Raw genomic sequence first — 22841 nt, forward strand, 5'->3', positions numbered from 1 at the left:
ATGATGGTGGGGAGGGAGTGGGAGAAATGGGTCTGGAGGGGAAGGGCTTGACCTTCCTTAGGCTTCCGCCCAACCTATCTTTTCTCCTCCTCCTCCTACCACACCCCTCTGGCACGCCTAACCCCTCTCCTCTGCACGCAGATCAGGTGACCTTGGTCGGATTCCGCCCCTGCCACGTGACGAACTCTCTCCAAACTCCCCTTCCAGAACCCTGGGGTCATCATGGCTGCCGTCAGGGAGGGTACTTATGTGGCCGACCTGGTGGGAGGACTAGGGGAACGGGCCCTGGCTCGCCTACTGCCTCTCCGCGACGCGGCCGGCGGAGACGGTGAGAGGCAGGGTAGGGGAGAGGAGCCCCAGAAGGGGGAGGAAGCTGGGGGGAGCCCAAGGAAGCCTGGGCCCTGGCCGAGGGGGACAAGGGCTCCTTTGTCAGTCAGTGAAGGAAACCCCAAGGAGCGCGGCGGGACCCCGGCTTCCCCTGAGCCCTCCGGAGCCGGGCGCTGCAGGGGCACCCCAAGGGTATCTCTCCTAGTCACCACTGGCTGTGTATCCTTGGCTAAATCACATTACCGCTCTGCGTAGCAGTTTAGTAAAACGAAGGGTTTCTCTATATCAGGGGTTTATAATTTGCAGTCCACGGGCTATCCTAGCACTTGGGGAAAAATTGCAGTATAATTGTTTTGTTTTTTTTAAGTATGTGTGTGTATATATACACATTTATATGCACATAAATGTGCACACATACACAATATGTATATGCATACAATTTATACATAAATGTTTACACATTACATAAATAATGCACCTATGTATTTATGAACATAGAAATAAACTTCATACAAAATTTTCATTGTGTGCATAAATTTATATATTTATGCATACACATACATCTATAAAATTTCATGCATTTAAAAACATTCTGAGGAGGGGTCCCCAGGTTTTACCGGACTGCTTACAGATTCCATGACAGCAAAAAGTCAAGAGTCCCAGATCTAGAAGATTTCCCATATATCTTCTCATCTGTTCAGAAATTCTATAAGCCCATCCAATTCACTAGTCTAAATGGGAGGAGTTCTGGTGACTTAGGTTAGGCAGAAGCTTTGATCAGATGTATCATAGATTGAGCTGCAAAAAAAAAACTTAAAAGGGATTGAATTCAACCCCTCTATTTTATAGATGAAAAACCTGAGGCCCAGAGATACTAAGTGACTTGACAAAAATCCTGTAGATCAGGTTCCAGGCCTGATTCCAAGGCCTTCTGATACCAGAGTGTGCTCTTGCTGCAGCATTACAAATCTAAATGATTTAAAGGTAGCAGAAAAGAAATAACAGCAAAGGAATAAAAACATGTATCCAGGAGGGTTTTTCTCATGCTCTTTAGCAATTGTATGCTGCACCATATATTTTGTGTGCAAATATTCTGCTTACCAAATTAAATGTTAAAACATCAAGCCAGAATCCTGTTTCCCTTTAAAAATTAATCCCCATTGACTTGACTAAGGGATTTATGATAGAAATGTAGTGAGCAGAGATCTTGGTTTTATCTCTAACTGGAAGGAAGAATCGGGTGCTTTGTAAATACATTGCAATCAGAAGTAGTTTTTTGCTAGATTATTTCCAATAAAATTCACAAGAAATGATTTCCTCATCCTTAGAAAGCTTTCAGTTGATCTCTCCATTCCTACTAGTTCTCAATTTATAAATCTTCTCCCTTTTGTAGTTAATCTCATTGAGAAAGTTGTCTACGCTTGGATCTATTTCCTTTTCTTCATATACTCTGCAGTTTGACTCTGAATCTCATCATTCAGCTGAATCTGCACATTCTAGAGTTATTAGTGATGCTGAATCTAATGGCCTTTTTTCAGTCCTTATTCTTCCTTACCTCTCAGTCACTTTTCACATTTGATTTCCCTCTTCTTGATACTCTCTTCTCTCTAGGTTTTCCTGACATTGTTCTCTTCTGGCTTTCCATCTGGTGGAGACTAAGGAGTGGTGTTACCACTCCTCAATCTCCTGTCCTTGCTTTTCATCCAGGTCACACCCTCCAACTATGTCCTAGGTCAGTGATGGCAACCCTATGAATCGGGTGCCAAAGATGGCATACAGAGTGCTCTCTGTGGGCACTTGGCCACCCCCCCCCCCCACCCCCGGCTCCAGTTCATTTCTAGAAAGGCAGAGGGACTTGGGTGGAGCTGCTCCTCTCCCCTTCCACAGCCCTTGATGACATTTTTTTCACATCCCTTCTCCCCTCTGCCCAGCAGCTCAATGGGAGTACCCAGGGGGGTAAGGTGGGTGGCTCACAGGCAAGAGAAGGGGAGGGGAAGCAAATCCCTTGGGCCCCTCCCCTCCCCTTCCCCACATTCAATGAGGATATTTCTTACTTCTCTTGCCACCCAGCAGCCCAATGGGAGCGCTTCTTCCTTCCTCTGTGTGGGGTATGGGGAGGGGCAGGGCACTGCACTTGGTCCCTGGGGGTGGGTGAGTACTGGCACCAGCATGAGGTCTAGAGTTTGATTGCATTGGTTTTGTTTGTATAAAACTTTTTAAATTTGATATAATCAGATATTTTACATTTTGTAATGTTCTCTATCTCTTGCTTGGTTTTAAATTCCTTCCTTTCCCGAAGATCTGACAGGTATACTATTCTATGTTCACCTAATTTATTTATAATTTCATTCTTTATATTTAAAGAATTTACCCATTTTGAATTTATCTTGGTATAGGGTGTAAGATGTTGATCTAAACCTAAGTTTTCCCATACTGTTTTCCAATTTGCCTAGAAGTTTTAGTCAAATAGTGAGTTCTTGTCCCAAAAGCTGGGATCTTTGGGTTTATCAAGCACTAGGTTGCTGAGGTCATTTACCCTTAGTCTATTCCATTGCATCCACCCTTCTGTCTCTTAGCCAGTACCATAATGTTTTGATGACCACTGCTTTATAGTACAGTATAAGATCTGGTACTGCTAGGCCTCCATCCTTCAATTTTTTTTCATTATTTCCCTTGATTTTCTTGATCTATTGTTCTTCCAGGTGAACATTGTTATACTGTTTTCTTATTCTATGAAAGAGTTTTTTGGTAGTTTGATAGGTATGGCACCAAATAAGTAGATTAATTTGGGTAATATAATTTTTATTATGTTAGCTTATCCTGTCCATGAGCAATTAATGTTTTTTTTTTTTTTCAGTTATTTTGGTCTAGTTTTAATTGGGTGAAAAATATTTTGTAGTTGTGTTCATATAATTCCTGTGTTTGCCATGGTACATAAATTCCTAAATATATTATCTAGAATGATTTTAAATGGAGTTTCTCTTTCCAACTACTGCTGCTGGATTTTGTTGGAAATATATAGAAATGCTGATGATTTATGTGAGTTTATTATGTACCCTGCAACTTTGTTAGAGTTGTTGATTATTTCCACTAGTCTTTTAGTTGATTTTCTAGGATTCTTTAAATATTCCATCATATCTGCAAAGAGTGATAGTTTAGTTTCCTGATTGCCTACTTTAATCCCTTCATTTTTCTTTTTCTTCTCTAATTCCTATTGCTAGCATTTCTAGAACAATATTAAATAATAGAGGTGATCATGGCCATCCTTGCTTTACTCCTGATCTTATTGGGAACGCTTCTAACTTGTCCCTATTGCACATGCTGATGGTTTTAAATATATACTGTTTATTATTTTGAGGAATGGCCCTTCTAGTCCTATACTTTCTAGTGTTTTTGATAGGAATGGTGTTATATTTTGTCAAAGGCTTTTTCTGCATCTATTGAGATAATCATGCGATTTTTGATGGTTTGCTTGTTGATTGATATCAGTTATGTGCATGGTTTTCCTAATATTGAACCATTCTTGCATTCATGGCATAAATCCCACCTGGTCATAGTGGATAATCCTTGTGATAATTTGCTGTAGTCTTTTTGCTATTATTTTATTTAAGATTCTTGCATCTAAGTTCATTAAAGAGATTGGTCTTTAGTTTTCTTTCTCTGTTTTTGGTCTGCCTGGCTTTGGAATCAGTACCATATTTGTGTCATAAAAAGAATTTGGTAAGATCCTTTGCTTATTTTGTTAAACAATTTTCACAGTATTGGGATTAGTTGTTCTTTAAATGTTTGATAGAATTCTCTTGTGAATCTATCTAAACAATTCTGATTTTTAAAAGCTTGTTTTAATTATGATTTGTTATAGTTTGGTTTTGTAGCCTTTTCCCATGTAGTTCTAGATTTTTAAATTTGAATTTATAAAAACATATCCAAAGTACAGTACTAAATTGTTTTTATTCTGAATTTTTACATATTTATATAGTATATTAAATCATGTTGGTAATTATACATTTCATGTTACATTGTTCTGTTTCCCAAAGTTTTTTCTATTTCCAATTTTTAATCATGCAGCACATATTTCAAAGATGTCAGAATACAAAACAAAGGAAACCATTAATGTAAATGGTTATGACCAGAGATAACATGGGAACCATTGGCTGCTGGATTTATTCAGACCTTTCTCCCATTAGTTATCATTCTATCATTTACTGTGAGAGGCCTATAGTATCTATTGCATTTCATTCCTAGGAACCTTGGATGAATGGACAGGGAGATACAGAATAGGAAGAAAAGGAACAAGGTAAGGGAGTTTAAGTTAGGGAAAGGAAAGAAAAATTAAGGGTAGGATGGATTGAAAATATACCTGTATTGGGAAGGATACCAAAAAGACACTTTACTAATTTCTTTCTTCTAGACTTTGATGGAAGAAAAAAGCTTACATTAAAACTGGAAAAGATGAGGTTAACAAAAGTGCTACATGTATATATTTAGATATAGCTCCTAAGGAAATCAGAAACTCAGTAAGCATTTTTATTTTGTCATCTATGGCCTTCTAGAAGATAATTTGAGTTGCAGTAGAAAATTAATGCTTTTACATCTACCCCTTCAAATGTCTATAATTACTTTGTTATTGAATATTTAGCCAACATTATTAAACATTTTTAAAGTGAGATAATATATTGAAAAAAAAATTACAGAAAAAAATCCAGGCCTATAAGAAAAAACAAAGTTTGGAATGTTTTCAGTTTTTTGCTTCCAATATTAGCTTTAAAATACATAGAGGGCCAGGCCTTAAATCTTCCCTTACATACTTCCTAGCTATGTAACCATAGACAAGTCACTTAACCTTGATTGGGTAGCCCTTGCCTGTCTTCTGTCTTAGAATTGATATTAAAACAGAAGATAATTTTAATTAATAAATAAAGTACGTAATGGGACTGGTGGTGGACCACAAAGTAATATTTTGGGAAGAATAAAAGGTGATATTTGATAGGATTTTTTTTTTAGTTGCAAAGATACTGAATAATCACTGTACTCATCTCTTTTTAACAGATATATTTTTAATTCAGGCTTCTACTTCTCTTGAGAAATTAAAAATCCTTTGTAAAGAAGATGAAGAAAATGTGAATCCGTCAACTCTCATTAAGCTTTACACACAGGTAAATTAATTTGTTGAAGTAAATTTCTTCAATATGAAGCGAGTGTGTGTGTATGTATGTATGTTAGTCATTCTTTGGTCAAAATTTGTTTCATTTTGCTTGTCAAAGTGCTCTTTACACGAAGATAGTTTGTGAAGTAGTTGCTAGGAAAAGTGGTGGTTGATATGGGAAATAAAGAAAAAGATAACTTCTGGCATTTGTATTTCAAGCACTAGTTTGAGTGGAAAGAGTGAGAGGTTGGAGATAATCTAGCCCCCAAAAAACACCCAAAGTTTAGGGCCTGGCCTCATATCCTTCTTAAAGAAGGAAGCGTTGTTGACTCTATATACAAAGGGTTCTGTGGTATTTTTGGATCTATCTTACCTTTTTAGATATATTCTATATTATTCTCCCTTACCTAATTTTCCTTCTAGACTTACTGGCTTCTACTTACTGTAAGGATTTAAAATTTAGGATTTATAATAAATATGAGAATCCTAAAGTAATATTGTGGTCACCAATTTAAAGATATTATAACTTAAGTTAAAATGACTTTTAGTAGCTTTATTTACAAAGAGGTAGGAAGAGTGGAAGTGGGAAAATGTAAGAAGGAGGTAGAGAATTATCTAGCCTATCACCCTAAGCACTGCTCCAGTGTGGGGCTCAGCCCTGGCAGGGCTCGATGATCTTTAGCCAGAGGACCAGGTGGTGTCTTCAGCAAGGATTCTACCAACGCAGTCTCCTCCAGGAAAGGAAGGCCTCTCCAGAATCAATCTCTTCAGAAGCCAGGAAAGGAAGGCCAGCTACTCACCCAGTTCTCCAACACAGAGTCTCTGAAGATGAATTCTCAGGAACAGTCCTCCAAAGAAGCAGTCCACAACCAAGATCCAAGCAGAAGGTTCAAGCTGAAGGTCAAGCCGAAGGCTCAAGCTGAAGGTTCAAGCCTAAGGTACCTTGGACAGGAAGTTCGGGACTTTTTATAGTCCTTTTCCCACATCACTTCCTTCCCCTTCCTCCACTTTATGGGAACCAATTGCAGTCTTCCAGTTTTCCTATACTGCCCAGGGGGGCAGTGGCCTCTGGAGTTGTCACCCACCCTGGAAAGTGACTTGTGAACTCTCCTACTTAGTGGCTGGTAAGGGTAAGTTTTTGATTGATTAATTTAAAAATTGCCTATTGATAGGCAAAGAAAGTTTGATTCACTCTTCACATTGCTGTTCCTTACCCATTATATTCTCTCTCATACTGGTTACTGGAATGTACTCTCCCATTTTTGCCTACATTCAGGTCTCTGCTGGAATGTTACATCTTACCTGAGGCCTTTTCTGATCAATCAGTCAATAAATACTTAAGTAATTTGACCGAGCTACATCTCTTTACAAAGTAGAACAACAAATGTTTTTCTTCCTTTTTCCCCCTTTATAGCAAGAAAGGGGGATACTTAAGCAGATCTCCTTGAAAATCAGACTCTGGAATGTTATTCTCAAAATTATGATCAAGCTTTTACAACATTTTAGAATTCAGAATCATTTACTAAAGAACATTCTAATTCGTTTGTATATACCTTTAGGATTAGACTAAAGCATTAAGTAAGAAAAAATCAGAAAGAGAAGACAAATTGAATCAAAGGAGTTTTTTTTTCTTCAAAAGATTTGTCATTAAACGTATCTGTTCTGGTCTTTTATTAAAATTATTTTTGTAAAGTTGACTCTTTTAATCTAAAAGCTCAAAAAAAAGTGTTTTGTTTTTATTTTTAAACCTCAGCACAGGTGCCATATCACTGCTTGGATGAGGTGTTTGTGGTGCATTGCTTCCATTCAGAGGCAGCATACCTAAATTGTAGGAGTTGCATTTGTGAGCTGTGAATCAGAAGCCCTCAAAAAAGAGTAAATACTATGACCATAGGAGTCAGGACTGGAAAGGACCTTACCTGTCATCTAGTACCAAACCCCTAATTTTACATATGTGAGAATTTGAGGTCCTGAAAGAGGAAGCAATTTGCTGAAGAGTTTATGTAAAATCATGTCTTTTTGACACAGAAGGAAATGTTATTACAAGAATCCTTAAAGATTGTCCAGCCAATCACCTCTCATGCAGGAATACCCTCTACATTATTCTTGGCAAGTGGTTATCCAACCTTTGCTTGTCTTCTAATGATATCTATCCAATAGTTCTATTTCTGGAACTACACAGATGGCTTTATCTCTTCCATATGATAACCTTTCAAAATTAAGATACGTGTCATATCCCATTAAACCTCTGTGTTCCAAGCTAAAGACATTAATTAGTCCTCCTGTGATATGGTTTCAACTTCCCTTATTTTTTTAGTATCAATAATTTATTAAATAATTATTTTATTATTAAATATTAATACCAATTAGTGATTAATTATATATGATAACATACAAATATTAATTAATAATAAATATTATTAAATAACACATTTATTAAATGATTAAAACTGATCTGGACATTAGAAGAGCAGAGATGAACAATAAAATAATTCTCTGTTCTCAAGTTTATGTTCTATTGGAAGGATATGATCCATTCACAAGTAAATACAGGACAGGGTGTGATATTTGTGGGAAGAGCAAAAGAAATATCCAGGCAAATTGCTCCAAGAAAATTGGATGAGGGAAAGGACATTTTCAGCTAAATGAATAATCCTTCTCTTTGGAGCAGCTGGTTGGATTCTAAAGGGTGAAAGTGAGTTAGTGTGCTCTGAGAATGCCCAGAGTCTGGAGTTAACTTGTCAAATATAGGGAACAGGAGGATTCTAATTTAGCTGGGAAAGTAGTGATTTTTAGCTGGAGAGGTAGCTTGAGGCCAAGTAATAGAAGGCCTTAAGTCTTAGGTTTAGAAATTTAGGCAATAGAAAGCCAATGAATAATTTTATCAAGGGTTTGACATGTATTGGGAACTTTAGTATTAGGAAGATTATTTTGATAACTATGTTAAAGAAAGGTTGAGTCTGTGGAATGATATCTGGAAGCAGTGAAACCAATTAGGAGATGCCTGAAAAGGGACAGATGAGAAATATGAGGATCCAAAATAGAGTGGTAGTTTTGTGATTAGAGAGAAGAGTACAGATGGGAGAGCTGTGGAGGTAGAATTGGCAAAGCTTAACAGGGGATTAGATATAAAGGGGTAGGGAAGGCCCAAGATATCTTAGGTTTTAAGCTTCAAAGACTAGAAGTTAGTGTCAATAACAGAAATAGGGAATATTCAATTTGGAGGTTTTTAAGGTAAGTAGGTAAATATATCCTTTCCTTCTATTAATGTTTGGAAGGTGATGTGTACTTTACATAGCAGTCATGCTTAATAGCATCAATGCTGTTTAATTATCTTCAAGAAATATATTTTGTGGTGTTTATTGAAAAGCAACTATTGTGTCAAAGGAATATATATTGATTTTTTTTTTTTTAAGGAAGAGATCCCAGAAGAAAGCCTTGGAGTAACCCTTATGTTTAGGGCAAAGATGGAGGATAATGAACTGGTAAAGGAAGATCAATAAGAAATAGTTAGATAAATGAGAGATGAGTACTGTAGGAGCCATGGGGGAAAAAAAGAATATCCAGGATTTAGAAAGTCAGGGGTGTCAAATGCTACATAAGGGTCAAGGTGGTGAAGCTTGAGGAGAGGTTATTGGTTTTGCAATGAAGAGATCCACAATTCTCTTTCAGTAGCAGTTTTCACTAGTGAAAGCCTGATTTCAAGAGACTGAGGAATAAATGAATAGTGAGAAAAAATAGAGGCAGTTCTCTTCTTTGTATGCATAAGCAGAAAGATATACAGTAATTAACTAAATATGTCTCTTTATTTCAATTTTGATTGAATGTATTTTTCTTCCAAGAAACTAAAATAATCACAGGTGAATGTTTTAGTAAAAACTTGAAAGCTATCTAAATCTTGACTAAAATTGAGAACTTTACATTCCTCCTCTTTACCATCAAAACCTTTAATAAATAGAGGAAAAAGAGGAAGAAACAGAAAGAAGAGAGACTTTTTAGAAAAAGAGAGAGGGGAGAGGACAATTAAAATTAACTCTACACAAATTGAGATGGTATGAGAGTAAAGAAAAGAACCCTGGATTTTAAAATGAGTAATTGGACTTAAATGGATTTCTGAGGTTCTTTGCAATGCTAAGTGTAAAATCCTATGAAAAGTGAGACCAGAGGAAGAAGACATTACAAGAGATTATCGGTGGATGCAGAATTCCAGTTTTCAAAGATTTATTTAGAGAAAGAACCACAACCAAAACCAGAAAATTATTAACTAAGAAATTTAATCAGCCTCAGTGTACAGTGTAAACACAAACACATTCATTTCTTAATTTTATAATGAAGTTTGGAGTTGTGGATGAACATTCAAGGAAGGTGGGGAGATCTCTAGCCTATCACTTTTGAAAGATTCAATATTGAATTGTTGAAAACCTTAGAATAAACCTCTTTGGTAACTCTTAGTCTTATTTTATACTCCTGATATTTGCATGGGTCCTATATAACTTCATTAGACTAAATATCCATGGTGTAAAGATTAAAATTTAGGGGAGACTGAGGCAGGTAGAAATTAGTTTCTCTCTGCAAGGAGTATTATAATTTTTAGAGGTTTATTAAAGATTAAGGATTAAAGAAAAGACAGGATAAGAAAAAACACATGCCTAGGCCAGAGGCCTAGACAAGACCTCACCTACATTATGGAAAGAGCCACGTCTGCCCCAAAACGGAAGTCCCAAAGAGCCCACCTACGGGGAAGACCCTTTAAATAAAATTTTGTTCTCGTCCCAGGTGAGAATTCAGTGAGATTAGAGGGCATTCTGGGAGCTAGCAAGCACTCCTGGGGAATGGAGTCCAGAGTTCAAATCTCAATTTTACAATGGATATAGGAACTATTACTTAAGTTCATATCTTGTCCAGTGTAGCCAGTGCTTACATGTGCTAGATACTCAGTGGTTGTTGAAGTGAACTTTTGTAGGCAAGGCTCATTTCTCAGGAGAGTCAAACAGATTTGCATGGTTGCTTTGAGGGAAAATTTTTTCCGTGTTTTCTTTTACCACCACTATTCCTAATACTTTAACTCCATTTGTTTTTGCTTGTGTGAGTTTCTCCTCATCAGCTACCATCTTATATTGGATACCTTATTTAAATAATTCCCCCCTCTCATTTCTCCAGGCTATATTGGACATGACATATTTTGAAGAGAATAAACTGGTAGATGAAGATTTTCCAGAAGACACTTCTTTACAGAAAGTAAAGGAGTTAATCGCTATTCTTTCAGAACCTGAAGTTGTAGTTAAGGAAAGTAGTCTGCATCCAAAAGTGAGTATAGAGTTACTCTGGATTATATTGAAACATGGATAATCCTTAAATTTTATTATTCTTATACCTAGGATATGTATCCTATCCTGAGTAGTGATTGAATAGGAGTTACATTACAAAGCAATTTTTATCAAAATGATTTGGTAATAGTTAAAATCTAAAGAAATTGGTATATTGTTTGGATTTTAAACAATAAAGGATATGAGGCTATTTCTCTGAAATAACATTATTTATTAATGAGGGCATATAATTCCCATTAACAAAGAATAGATCTTTTCCCTAGCTTCCTTTCCTAAAAAACCCAGAGTAAGTCTTGCATCTTCCCTATAAGGGAAATGATGTCCTCTTTCTTATTGTCCTGAAAGCTTGACCTTAAGACATCCCCTAACAGTTCCCATTTGTGGATATTTCAAAAGAGGTGGAGTTAGAGACTTCAATTATTTCATACATTGTTATTTTTATCACAGGGGTGACATGTCTTTGACTCTACAAGCTTTTCCAGTGCAATGGCTGAACCATCTTACTTTAAATGGGCCAAGGTTTAATAGCTACAAGAATGCAAGCAACATGCTCTTCTTTGGAAAATGAATTTCTGGGTGCTTATAAAGCTCAGCTTCCAGCAGTCTTTGACTAGAAAATATGAATGGACTTAAGCAGGTTTTTGGTGGCTCTTATCCCTTGAAAACCTGAATCTAGATGATATATTTAGTAAGGACAAATAGGGCTTTAAAATGAGAATTCAAGAAATAATTAGAGAAATGAAAATGAAAACAACTTCGAAATTCCACATCACACCCATCGGATTGACAAAGATGACAAAATAGTAAACTGAAAAATGTTGGAAGGTTTGGAGATATACAGGCACACTAATAACACTTGGAGCAATTGAAATTTTCTAAGGCTTCTTGCCAAGCTAAAATCCTATGAAAAGTGAAACCAGAGGAAGAAGAGATTATAACAGTTTATAAATGGATACAGAATTCCAGTTTTCAAAGATTTTAGAGAAAGAATCACAACCCAAAACAGAGAATCATTAACTATTAAACTTAATCAGTCTCGCTATACAAATGTTAACTGTAACTAAATGTTACATTAAATGTTAATACAATTGTTGATGGAGCTTGAAACTGCCCAAAATTCACTATAGGATATGTGTCCTTTAACTCAGCAATACCTCTGTTAGGCCTATACCTCAAAGAGATCAAAGAAGGAAGAAAAGGACTTACATGCAAAAAAATATTTATAGCAATTCTTTTTGTAATACCAAAAACTATAAACTAAGGGGTGACCACCTATTTTGGAATGACTAAGCAAATTATGATGTATGACAGTACATCATTATGTAACTGAAGGTTATTAAGCCATTTGACATGACAGACTGGATCATTTCGGAGGAATTGGGAATAATAATAACATTTGTATCATGCTTTAAGAATATACATATATTATCTCATTTGTTCCTAACAACAACCTTGAGAAGTTGGTGCTATTGAAGTGTCCTCATTTTATGAATGAGGATACTGAGATTTAGACAAGATAGGTGACTTGCCCAGTATCATATATCTATAAATCTATATATCACATAGCTATAAAAAGTGTTTGAGGCAGAATTTGAACCGAGGGTCTTCCTGATTCCAAGTCAACAACTCTATCCTTGTGTCTAGTTGCCAGATCTAGTTGCCACCGAGAATACTTCTTTGAATTGAAAGAGAAAAATGAACAGAACTAGGCAAACTGTTTATGCAAATAACATGATAAAGAAAAAACAATATAAAAGCTGTGATCAGTACACTGACAAACCCCGATTCTAGAGGACTGAAGTTGAAGCATTAAACCTATCTCTTACCGAAGAGATGATGGATTTAAAATACTAATCGAGGTATATATTTTTGGACATGGCCAATGTAGGAATTTGTTTTACTTGAATATGTGTTATTGTTTATAAGAGTTTTATTTTTACTTGTTTTAATTATTCAAAAGGGAGGGAGCAGTAAGGAGAGAAAATAAAGGCCTTCTCACCGGAAAAAAAAATTAGGTTAAATTTTAAAAAACTATTAAATGCTAAGAAACAGAAAAACAGTAGAAGAAAATTATGTTGTAATTTGATTATACATGTTTCTCATTTTTATATTTTCCACATTTTAGAATATTAGCATAATGAAATACATTGGAATAATGTTTTAATTTTAAAAGCATTATTACTGTATTGCAAAATTTAGTACTCTTATTTTCTTACAAAGAGTGTTAATTAGCGGTTTCCTATTCAATACCACTTTATTTGAATTTTTTATAGCTAATATAGAGCTGTCCTGCTTTAAAGAAATCCTTAATAAAATTCATCATATAAGTTCAGGGATGACATTCAAATTCTATTACAAAAGGATTATAAATAGGTTATTTTAAATAGCAAGACTTTACATTTCAGAGATCATCAGAAAATTATCCATCTAGATCTCGAAAGCTATATCATTTTATAGATGAGGAAGCTGAAGCTGAAAGTGGGGAAGGGACTTCCCCAAGGTCACACAGCTAGTATCTGAGGCAGAATGTGAACCTAGGTCCAGCACTCCATTCACAAAACCATACTGCTTCTCAAGTTTCATTTAAAATTGATTTAATTTGTTAAAAAACAGTTTTTTTGTCCTAAGGTTTTGGGGGGTCACATTCTCATTTCATATTTGTTTTATTACTTTATTATAAAGGAGCTGGAATAAATGTACAATAGGGATCTATCATATTTTAGGCAATAGATGAGTTCCTAAAAATTTGAGTATAATTGATATGGAAGTATATTTTTAATTCATAAGGAGGTTTCTCCAACTGTGTTCTACAAAATTATCATTCTGTGTAAATAAAAGTTCTCTGAGAAAGTGTTTTTGTTAGTGACATTTTCCCAATTAATATTTCATAGGGAAAGGAGTATGTATGGAAATATACTCTTTAAAATCTACTGATTCTACTTTTAGAACAAGGAGCTCTATTACCAGCATTATGAATTATCTCAACATATTTCAAGTTCCCTAATGCTGGTAAATTGGTTTGGAAAAAAAACTTACTGTTAATATTTTAGAGAAGAATTCTTCAAAACTAATGATTTCTCCCTGATTTACTATTGCATAAAATTGATTTTTGCTGTTTAATTGTATGAGATGCAAGTGTTGATTTATAACCCAGCTGATTAATTAAAAAATTTGTAAGCCATGTGAAAATAAAAATTTCTTCATTCAGTAATATTTTGCTTTCAGCACTCTGATATGCTTGGGCCAGAACTGCTAGAATGTCTTTATTGGAGACGAGGAGCCCTGCTTTATATGTATTGCCATACTGTGACAGCAAGGGAAGAGGGACAATCAAAAAAGAGAGATGTGCTTAAAAAGGTAAAAAGCTATATGTCATTATGGATATGTTGTATGGCATAGATTATTGGTTTCAAAAAAAATTCTTTTTTCCCATTGATGAGCAAAATATTTCAGTCTTTCTGACAACATTTGGTCAAGCCGAAACACATTTTGTTAATAATCTTTTTCCTTGTTTAGAGTCCTGTTTATAGCTTCTAAGAGAAAAGAAAAGAAGAAGCAGATTTGTACCACAATAATCAAGATTTAGACTGGTAGTAAGAAATAATTCCTGACATTTAGATATTGAAATTATTTCTTAGGGAGGCAGTGAAGTCTTCTTGGAATGCAAGATAATTTTTTTTTTTTAGTCTATATGATCATATGTGAAAAGAGAGGGATAATGAAAGAACTTTATTTGGTGACCACCACATATTGTGTGGTTTTGCTTATTTAAGGAATGTGCCAAGTGCTGTATCATGTCTTGCCATAACAAATCCAGTTCCTAGGTACCTGTTACTATGATGATTGATAGATTAATATTCTTGTCATCATTATGGATATCTAGAAACAGTTATCTGAAAAGGATCTGACCTAGCCATATGTCCTAAAATAGAAGTCAGTGTGTGTAAGTTTGTTGATTCAACAAAATTGGGTCTTGGCCGAGTACAGCCTTTTTGTTGATGGAGGTATTAACTTTTTTCAGTAATTGCCATGGTTAGTGCTTTTGTTATATCATGGACATTTTGAGCAAAGATGAAATGTCTATGCCATTAAAATGAACACAAACCAAAGTTAATGTCTAAAGCTTTAGTGACTGCATATAACTTGCAATTCTCTGCTTTCCTTTAGTGCCTTATTGATGGAATCAGTTACTTGCTAAAGATGTTTACTTTTCGATGTCCTCTTCACCTAAATGAAGAAGTTTCTTTTCAGGATACAGACACTGCTAAATTACTTAGTGAAGGTAATCTGATCTTTATGTGTGTGTTCAAAATTCTAAGATTCTATGAATATTAAAATTTTAGATTTTACCATGAACCAGATAAAGTTAGATATGAGAAGATTAGATTATCAAGTATTATTTTTTCTTAGAATTTAGTTGAATATGAGAAATTTTTCATAAGAGTGAAATTATAGACAGTTCTCTTAAATTGTGAGAATGAGATATTCAGCTCAAATGTAGATTTCCCATTAAAGAAAAGGAAAACAATGAATTTTATTCCTTTTATACTGATTTTGATAAGTGATCTTTATAAAAATGATAGATTACATGCATGTAGAACTTCAAGATTTTCAAAGTATTGCCCTCACAGTAGTCTCATATGGATCCTGGTACTGGATACATCCTCACTTTACAGATGAGGAAACTGAGACTCAGCATTCACAGTTAATTATTAGGGAGGTTACTGTATGTACACATTGTGAATTTGGAGTAATAGTTGATAAATTGCTTTTATCAAACTATTAGCAATTTTCTACAGGGTATAACAAGTTTTTATAACTATAAAAACACTTTACTACTTTCTTCCATTTCAAGGGAATGGTTATTTCCTGATTTGTATTGTATAAAAAAAAGATTTTCCCCTATTTTCAGTTTTTCTAAAGTTAAGATTCCCATAAACTATACCATTGTTTACTCTTTTGAAGCTAAAAGTAATGACTTTGGTTTAAAATGTAGGGACTTGGGGGCAGCTGGGTAGCTCAGTGGATTGAGAGCCAGGCCTAGAAATGGGAGGTCCTAGGTTCAAATCTAGCCTCAGACACTTCCCAGCTATGTGACCCTGGGCAAGTCACTTAGCCTCCATTGCCTAGGCCTTACTGCTCTTCTGCCTTAGAACCAATACATAGTATTGATTCCAAGACAGAAGGTAAGGGATCAAAATAAATTAGAAAAAAAAATGTAGGGACTTGTTTCTTCAAAGAGTTATTCTAGCATGTGTTAATAATTTGGGTATGTGCATGCTTTGGCTACTGTTTCTGTGCAATTGTAATAGACTGCACTATAGTAATACATTGAAATTTTGCTTTTTATTTACAAAGTATCTTTAATTTGCAAAGTTCAAAATATATTTAATTTCATTTGTCTTTATTACATCCTGCATGATGTTCTCTAAGATCAGAAATGTTAGAGAAAAGAGAGATTTTTACATTTAATTGCCTAAAGGTTAATTGAGAAAGCCAAAGACTGTACTTTTTCAAAAAGATGATATTCCTTTTTATAGAAAACTTGTATCTCAAACACTTACTGGATGTATGACTAAGGTAACCACTTAACTTCCACATTAAGTGAGAAGATCTTGCCTATCTGTTTAAGGTAAAGTAAGATTCTATTTGACTGTACTTTGGTTCTTTGTCTCCACTATAGTCCTACTCATTGCCTCCTTGATGCATGGAGGGGGCCTTAGTTTTTCAGAGGCCCCACCAACAGAGGGTTAGCTTTGGCACTGAACTCTGTGTGAGCATCATTGGAAAACTAACCTAGTATCAGAAAAGTTTATTATTAGGAGATGCCTCATTGTTATGTATGTTATGTATGTTGCCTGCTTAGCTTTAGTGAGGGCAGAGGCTACATTGCAATGATGAAAGCATGAATCCTTCAAAGTATTGAAAAATTTGTTGCCTCTAAATAGTTCATTCATTTTAAAGAATCTACATCCTTATTCCACATCAGCTGCCTATATGGGTGGTCATACTTTAGAGTTCACCATCCCTCCAAGCTGTGCCATTTTTATTCTCTGAACTCTGATGATCCCAGTCCCCTGTCTTTCCACCTTCATTTGCTTCATTCTTCTTAAATCTACTCTTCAACCTTACTCCAGCCTCTAGTCCCTGTGTAATTCCTTTTCTCTTAATCCATCACCCTCATTTGGTCTTGAATTACTGTCTTCACTTTATTGACCCTATACCTAACGGCTTAACTAGGTACTTATATACTCTACTTTTGGACCCCTGATGCCTGGTTCATTCCTTGTCAGTTTGCAAACCTCTATCATCTTCCTCATCTGCCTTCCCCATGAAGATGGGAGGAAGTCACATTGCTTATGAAGATTGGGTCTAGTACAAATTTATGTTGTCTAATCTCAGTTGGGCCCACAATGCTTCATGGAGATCCTCTTATTCTTCTCTGATGGGCTTCTTTCTAAACCTATTCCTTAAATACCTCTTTCTCGTGCCATTCAGTAAGTAATCTTGCCTCCTGTTCATTATCATCTCTGTCATCTCTCCTACTTTATCCTCTATACATCTCTTTTCCTTTGCCTCTCAGGAAGACGTATCCTTGCCACATGGTTCTCTTCTCTTTTTGATCATATCTTTTACCTGTAGGTGACTACCCAGTCAGTCATTCCTTTAATCTTCAGTCTCTCCATCTCTACTAGCTCCTTCTCTGTCCCCTACAAAAAGGCTGCCTGACATGTACTTCTTTCTATCTATCTACCTTAAAGGTACCATCTTTTTCATGAAACCTTCCTGAATCCTCCCAGTTATTAGTATTCTCTCTGCTCAAATCACTATGTATTCATTCATCTCTGTACAATGATCAGTAGATTATTACCTGAAAACAGAGACTAATTTTTTTTCTTATACTCCTAGTGCTTCTCATAGTGCTTAGTACATGGTTGGTACTTAGTAAATGTTTATGATCTTTTATCCTTTTGTAATTCATCAAACCTTTATTATCATCAGAATGACTATTAAATTATTATTCTTGGAAACTATCTAGAAAGTTCAGTGGGATTGTCTAGTTAAGTTTCTGGTTAATTAAAAAACTTGGGTTTGTTTCATAAACTTTTGCTAAAAACATTTCTAAAATTTTAATAGCTTCTTTTCTATAAGTGTATTCATGTATATATGTATGTATCTTATATGTGATAAATTAGTATTTTAATATATGTACATTAGATACAGTAAATTTTCTTTTATTCATTAAGGTTCTCACAATGTTTCTTAGGCATGATTATGAACATCAGTGAGTTGCATAGTATTCTATGGAAGGAAGATATATGACTTCAGATTGAACTTTATAGATCTTAGAAATTTTACAGAAATGTAGCTCTGGCAGTTTGTTGTATTGTAGTATACCTTTCCCAAAGGTTATTACCAAAAGTTAAAAGGAAATGTTTAAAATGTAATTTTGTAATTCTAAACACAACTTCAATGATTTTTCTAGGAATATTCAGTGACACTCATTTGCTGGCTACGATGTATACTGGAGAAATGTGTTATTGGGGACTGAAGTATTGTGTAAATGAAGAGCCAGAGAACTGTGACATAGACACTAATGGACCTGGGACAAGCAGCACTTTACTCAAAGAATCCTTGGAATTTCGAGAAATAGGAGAAAAGATTTTAAGAAAGTATATATCTATATGTGAAGGACCCTTGAAAGGACAAGCATGGAATACAACAAATGCAAAGAAAATACTAAACTTTTTCCAACATTGCCATCACTAAAACATTCCTCTTACTTTTTTTTTTTAACTACAGAAAGATATTTTTTTCAAGAATTCTGGAAAATAAAAGACTTACTGCCTCTGAACTGATGTACTTTTAGCTCACAGTATGCAATATAGTGTGGTTATGGGGTTTTTTTGTTTATTAAGCTATCAATACCATTTGATTTAAAAAATTTTAAACTTCCAAAATACCATCTCAAATAACAATCTGATTATGTATGTGAATTATTGAACATTTTTAACTTCTAAAAGATATTTTAATGCAATCTGAATTTGAATGGGAAAGCTTCCTAATAGCTTATGATTAAAAGTCTGATAGCATTTTACTTAGCTAATCTTCTGTCTTCCACCTCTTTTCATCAAAACCCACCCACCCTTCCATACTTATATAGAGGTCACCCCTATCTTCATAGTTGCTCTGGTTCATAACTTTATAGCCATTCTTTACTCTTCCTCACCCTCTAGCAGTTGATGAATCTTATTGATTCTATCTCCATAATGTCCATCTTCTTTCTATTTCCTTAATACACTTGTATTCTTGGTCTGTTGACTGTTCACAAACTTATTAGTATTCCAGGTCCTAATATACTTTCTTAGCTTTTAAAAACATTTTTCTCATTCCAAACTTGACAAACCAACAAGATATGGACATTTCTCTATACAAAGAACAGAAAACAAATGAAATTATAAATCCTTATTACATTCTGCTTATTTCCTTTTTAAAGCATATAATATATTCATTTAGTTTAAAATCTTATCCAGCTTATTGGTCCTCCCTTTGGACCTTCCTTTTTCTCATCTGTGCTTTCTCTTCAGTTCATTGATGCTCTCTTCTTTTCCTCATTTTTCTTGCTACCATTGTACTTCCATTTCCCCTCAAATGTAAATATAAATTCCCCCAAATAAAAAATCAATCCTTTCTTGTAACAAGTATCTAAAGTCCATCAAAAGAGATCAACACATTGACCATGTTGAAAAATATATGTGTGTCATTCTGTACCTTTTAGTTCATCACCTCTGTTAGGAAGTGGGAAGAATGCTTTATCACCGTACTCTGGAGTTGTGCCTAGTCATTGTATTGCTCAGAGTTAAGTCTTTCAAAGTTGTTTTTCTTTATATTATAATGATATAAACTCATTCTGCTTCCTTTGTAGCTGTTCATATAGACATTCCTGCTTTCTCTAAGCACATCCTTTTTGACATTTCCTTTGGCACAAAATGATCTATAACAGAATTTAAGCCATTCACCAGGTTGATGAAGACCCCCTTAGTTTAGAGTTCTTTACTATACAAAGAGTGCTGTTATGAATATTTTTGTATATATGGGCCCTTTTCTTCTGTGCTTTCTTGGGGGCATGTGACTAGCTAGGAGTGATACCACTGGGTCAAAGAAGTTTAACTATGGTGTAATTTCAAATTGCTTTCAGAATCTGTCTCAGAACTTTCAAAGGAGCTGCCCCCACCCTTGAGAATACCCTGCTTCCCCAATGCCACCTTCTGGCACCCTCCTTTTTTTTTTCCCAGGGCCATCATTTTCATGAATCTTATTGTTAGTGTACTTGCTCCTCACCCCCACAGTTTTTTTTTTTAACCCTCACCTTCTGCCTTAGAGGTGATACTACTAAGTATCAGTTCCAAAGCAGAAAAGCTTATAAGAGCTAGGCAGCTGGAGTTAAGTGACTTGCCCAGAGTCACATAGCTAAGAGGTGTCTGAGGCTAATTTTGAACCCAGGACTTACTGTCCTGACAGTTTTTAATGTTCTTCAATTTGCCGTTTACTGCATGTGTGTTTTTCCAGAAGAATGTAAGCTCCTCACAGGCAGGGACTGTTTTGCTTTTGTCTTGGTATCTCCCGCACTTAATATAGTGCCTTATACATGATAGATGTTTAATAAATGTTTATTGATTTGAATTTTGAGATTTTGTTAATCTTTTTAGTGAAACTGATTTATTACTGTGAAAGATCATTACCTGATTGTTTTATAGGACAGGATTATAAAGGTATATGTTATAACATCAGGAGCATTAAACTGGTTTAAATCTTAGCACTACCACTGATTATGCCATCTTGGAAAAGTTACTTAAATTCTCTGAGCCTGCTTCCATGTCTGTAACATGGATATATACTGCCCTGCCTATCTCGTAGGTCAGTTGTGAAGTGAGATAATGTAAAATAAAAGTTCTTTGTAAATATAAGATGGCATTCTTGTAAAAAACAACTGTTATTTTATAAGAACAAAAATGTTATCTTCCCTTTGTGACTATATGAGAAATTTGTAGAGAAAACAACAAAGGCAGAATCAGATGTTCAGTTTCTCATTAATTAGCTTACATGTGACAGAACTTTTAACATTTAGATTTGCTGTTTTTCTGCTTTCTTACCTATGAGAGAGTTGGCAGAAGAAACACTGGACATGTTCCCATATCACACATACTAAACAAGTTAGGACTCTATGGTGACTGGCAGGATTACAATGACCCAGCCAAGAGGAATCTAAATTCCCATCTGTATGAAAGGACCACTTCAGGAATCTCTTCTGCCATCCTTATTGAATGCAATTAACTAGGTAGTTTTTGGAAATATGCGGCCAGTAGTGATTTCCTGTGACTAAGGGACCTTATGACATATTCTCAACTTGTGTAATTGCTGAGAACTACTCCTTTGGGACTTTTAAAATCCAATGAACAAATATCTGCCGCTACTCTCTCCTCTCTTTAATCCATCCTCTATATAACTCCCAAATTAATATTCCTAAAGCACAAGTCTGGTCGTATCAGTCCATTGCTCAAGAAGCTCCGTTGGCCATCTCTCTCTTGACCTTAGGATAAAATACAAATTCCTCTATTTGGCATTTAAAGCCCTTTGCAACCTTGTCTTTTCAGGCTTGGTTTCACATGTTCTAAGCATTCTGTGTTCTAATAGAAATGACTGGGCTGCTGTTCACTGTACACAGAACTTTCAGGCCCACTTTAATGTCTTTGAACAGGTTGCTGTGTCCCTCCCATGCCTAGAATGCCCTTCTCACCTCTGCCTTGAAGTCTCCATAGCTTCCTTCAAGGCATTGTTGAAGTTTCATCTATAGGAGGCTTATCATGATTTCCCAGTTGCTCATGCCTATCTGTGAAAAACAATCTTGTATTTACTTTGTACTGTTGCAATGAATCTCCAATAATGAGAGACTGAGGCACAGAAAGTCCAAGCTTATCTATATTTATTGGCAAGGCTAGCAGTTACCAAAAATACAGGCTAAAGATCCTTTAGTACGCAAAGAAACAAAACAGGTCTTTTATACAGAGAGTGGCTATGCCCCTTTTCCCCTAAACTGGGATTGTGATTGGTTCTGAGTTATGCTATCTGTCCAAATTAGGTCAATATTCTCTTGTAAGAACCAACCCCACGTAGCCCTTGAAGACCAGAGCCTTTCCAAATTTAGGATGGTCTGAAGGGGGCATAGAATTAGTCTTCTCCCTGGAACATTCTCCAGAAGGTCTCTCATCCACCACTCCCTGTACTAGCAGAATCTGGCACTAGGAAAACATCTTGTGATTGGATTGAATCATCCTTCATTCATCTTTCTTATCTCCTCAAATGGCATCTTGTTTTGCTCCCTGATTGAGAGTAGGCCTTAGATCTATCTGTGCAATAATAATCTAAGCCTCAAAGCCTTAAAGCTTGGCTATAATGATAAAGCTTGATTATAATGGTTTCTGTTCTGTTTGACAAAACTCAACTATAATCAGTAATCAATAATCACTTTCACAGTACATGTCTTTTATATCTACCTAAAAAAGTATATGTTGTGTCTCCTCCTTGTTTCCACCTCCACCTCCACCTCCAGTAAAATTTCATCTCCTTAAGGACAAGTACTGTTTGGTTTCTATCTCTGAATTCCAAGTACCCAGGACAGTGTCTGGTATGTATGTGGTAAACATACATGCTTGTGGAACAAATGAACTTTGGAGGCGGCATTCATTCAGCAAACATTTATTAAATGTTTTGCTCTATGCCAGGCAAAGTTTGGGGATATGCGTACAATCATATACCACTATTAATTCTGAAGTATTAAACTGTGAAAGAATAAATTACAATCACTTTATTTGCCTTGGAATCTTAGTTGTAAGTATTTTAGTTTCCCATCTTTGATCATAGTTCATAAATACTGGGAGGATGGGGATTTTTTTTTTATTTTTGTCTTCGAATGCCTAACTCTGAATCTTGTACCTGATTTGGAGGTACTAAATAAATGTTTGTTGATTGATTGAGCTGAA

General features: G+C 35.4%; 1 protein-coding gene across 1 annotated transcript; it reads left to right on the plus strand.

Moving 5' to 3' along the window:
* Positions 1 to 22841, plus strand: RIMOC1 (RAB7A interacting MON1-CCZ1 complex subunit 1). Its single transcript, XM_001371390.4, has 6 exons — positions 1 to 328; positions 5377 to 5483; positions 10634 to 10780; positions 14026 to 14157; positions 14968 to 15082; positions 18287 to 22841. The coding sequence occupies exons 1-6, from the start codon at positions 223 to 225 to the stop codon at positions 18568 to 18570; spliced, it is 891 nt and encodes a 296-aa protein (XP_001371427.1). The 5' UTR covers positions 1 to 222; the 3' UTR covers positions 18571 to 22841.

Source organism: Monodelphis domestica, chromosome 3, assembly GCF_027887165.1.
Source record: "Monodelphis domestica isolate mMonDom1 chromosome 3, mMonDom1.pri, whole genome shotgun sequence".
NCBI classification, from domain to species: domain Eukaryota; kingdom Metazoa; phylum Chordata; class Mammalia; order Didelphimorphia; family Didelphidae; genus Monodelphis; species Monodelphis domestica.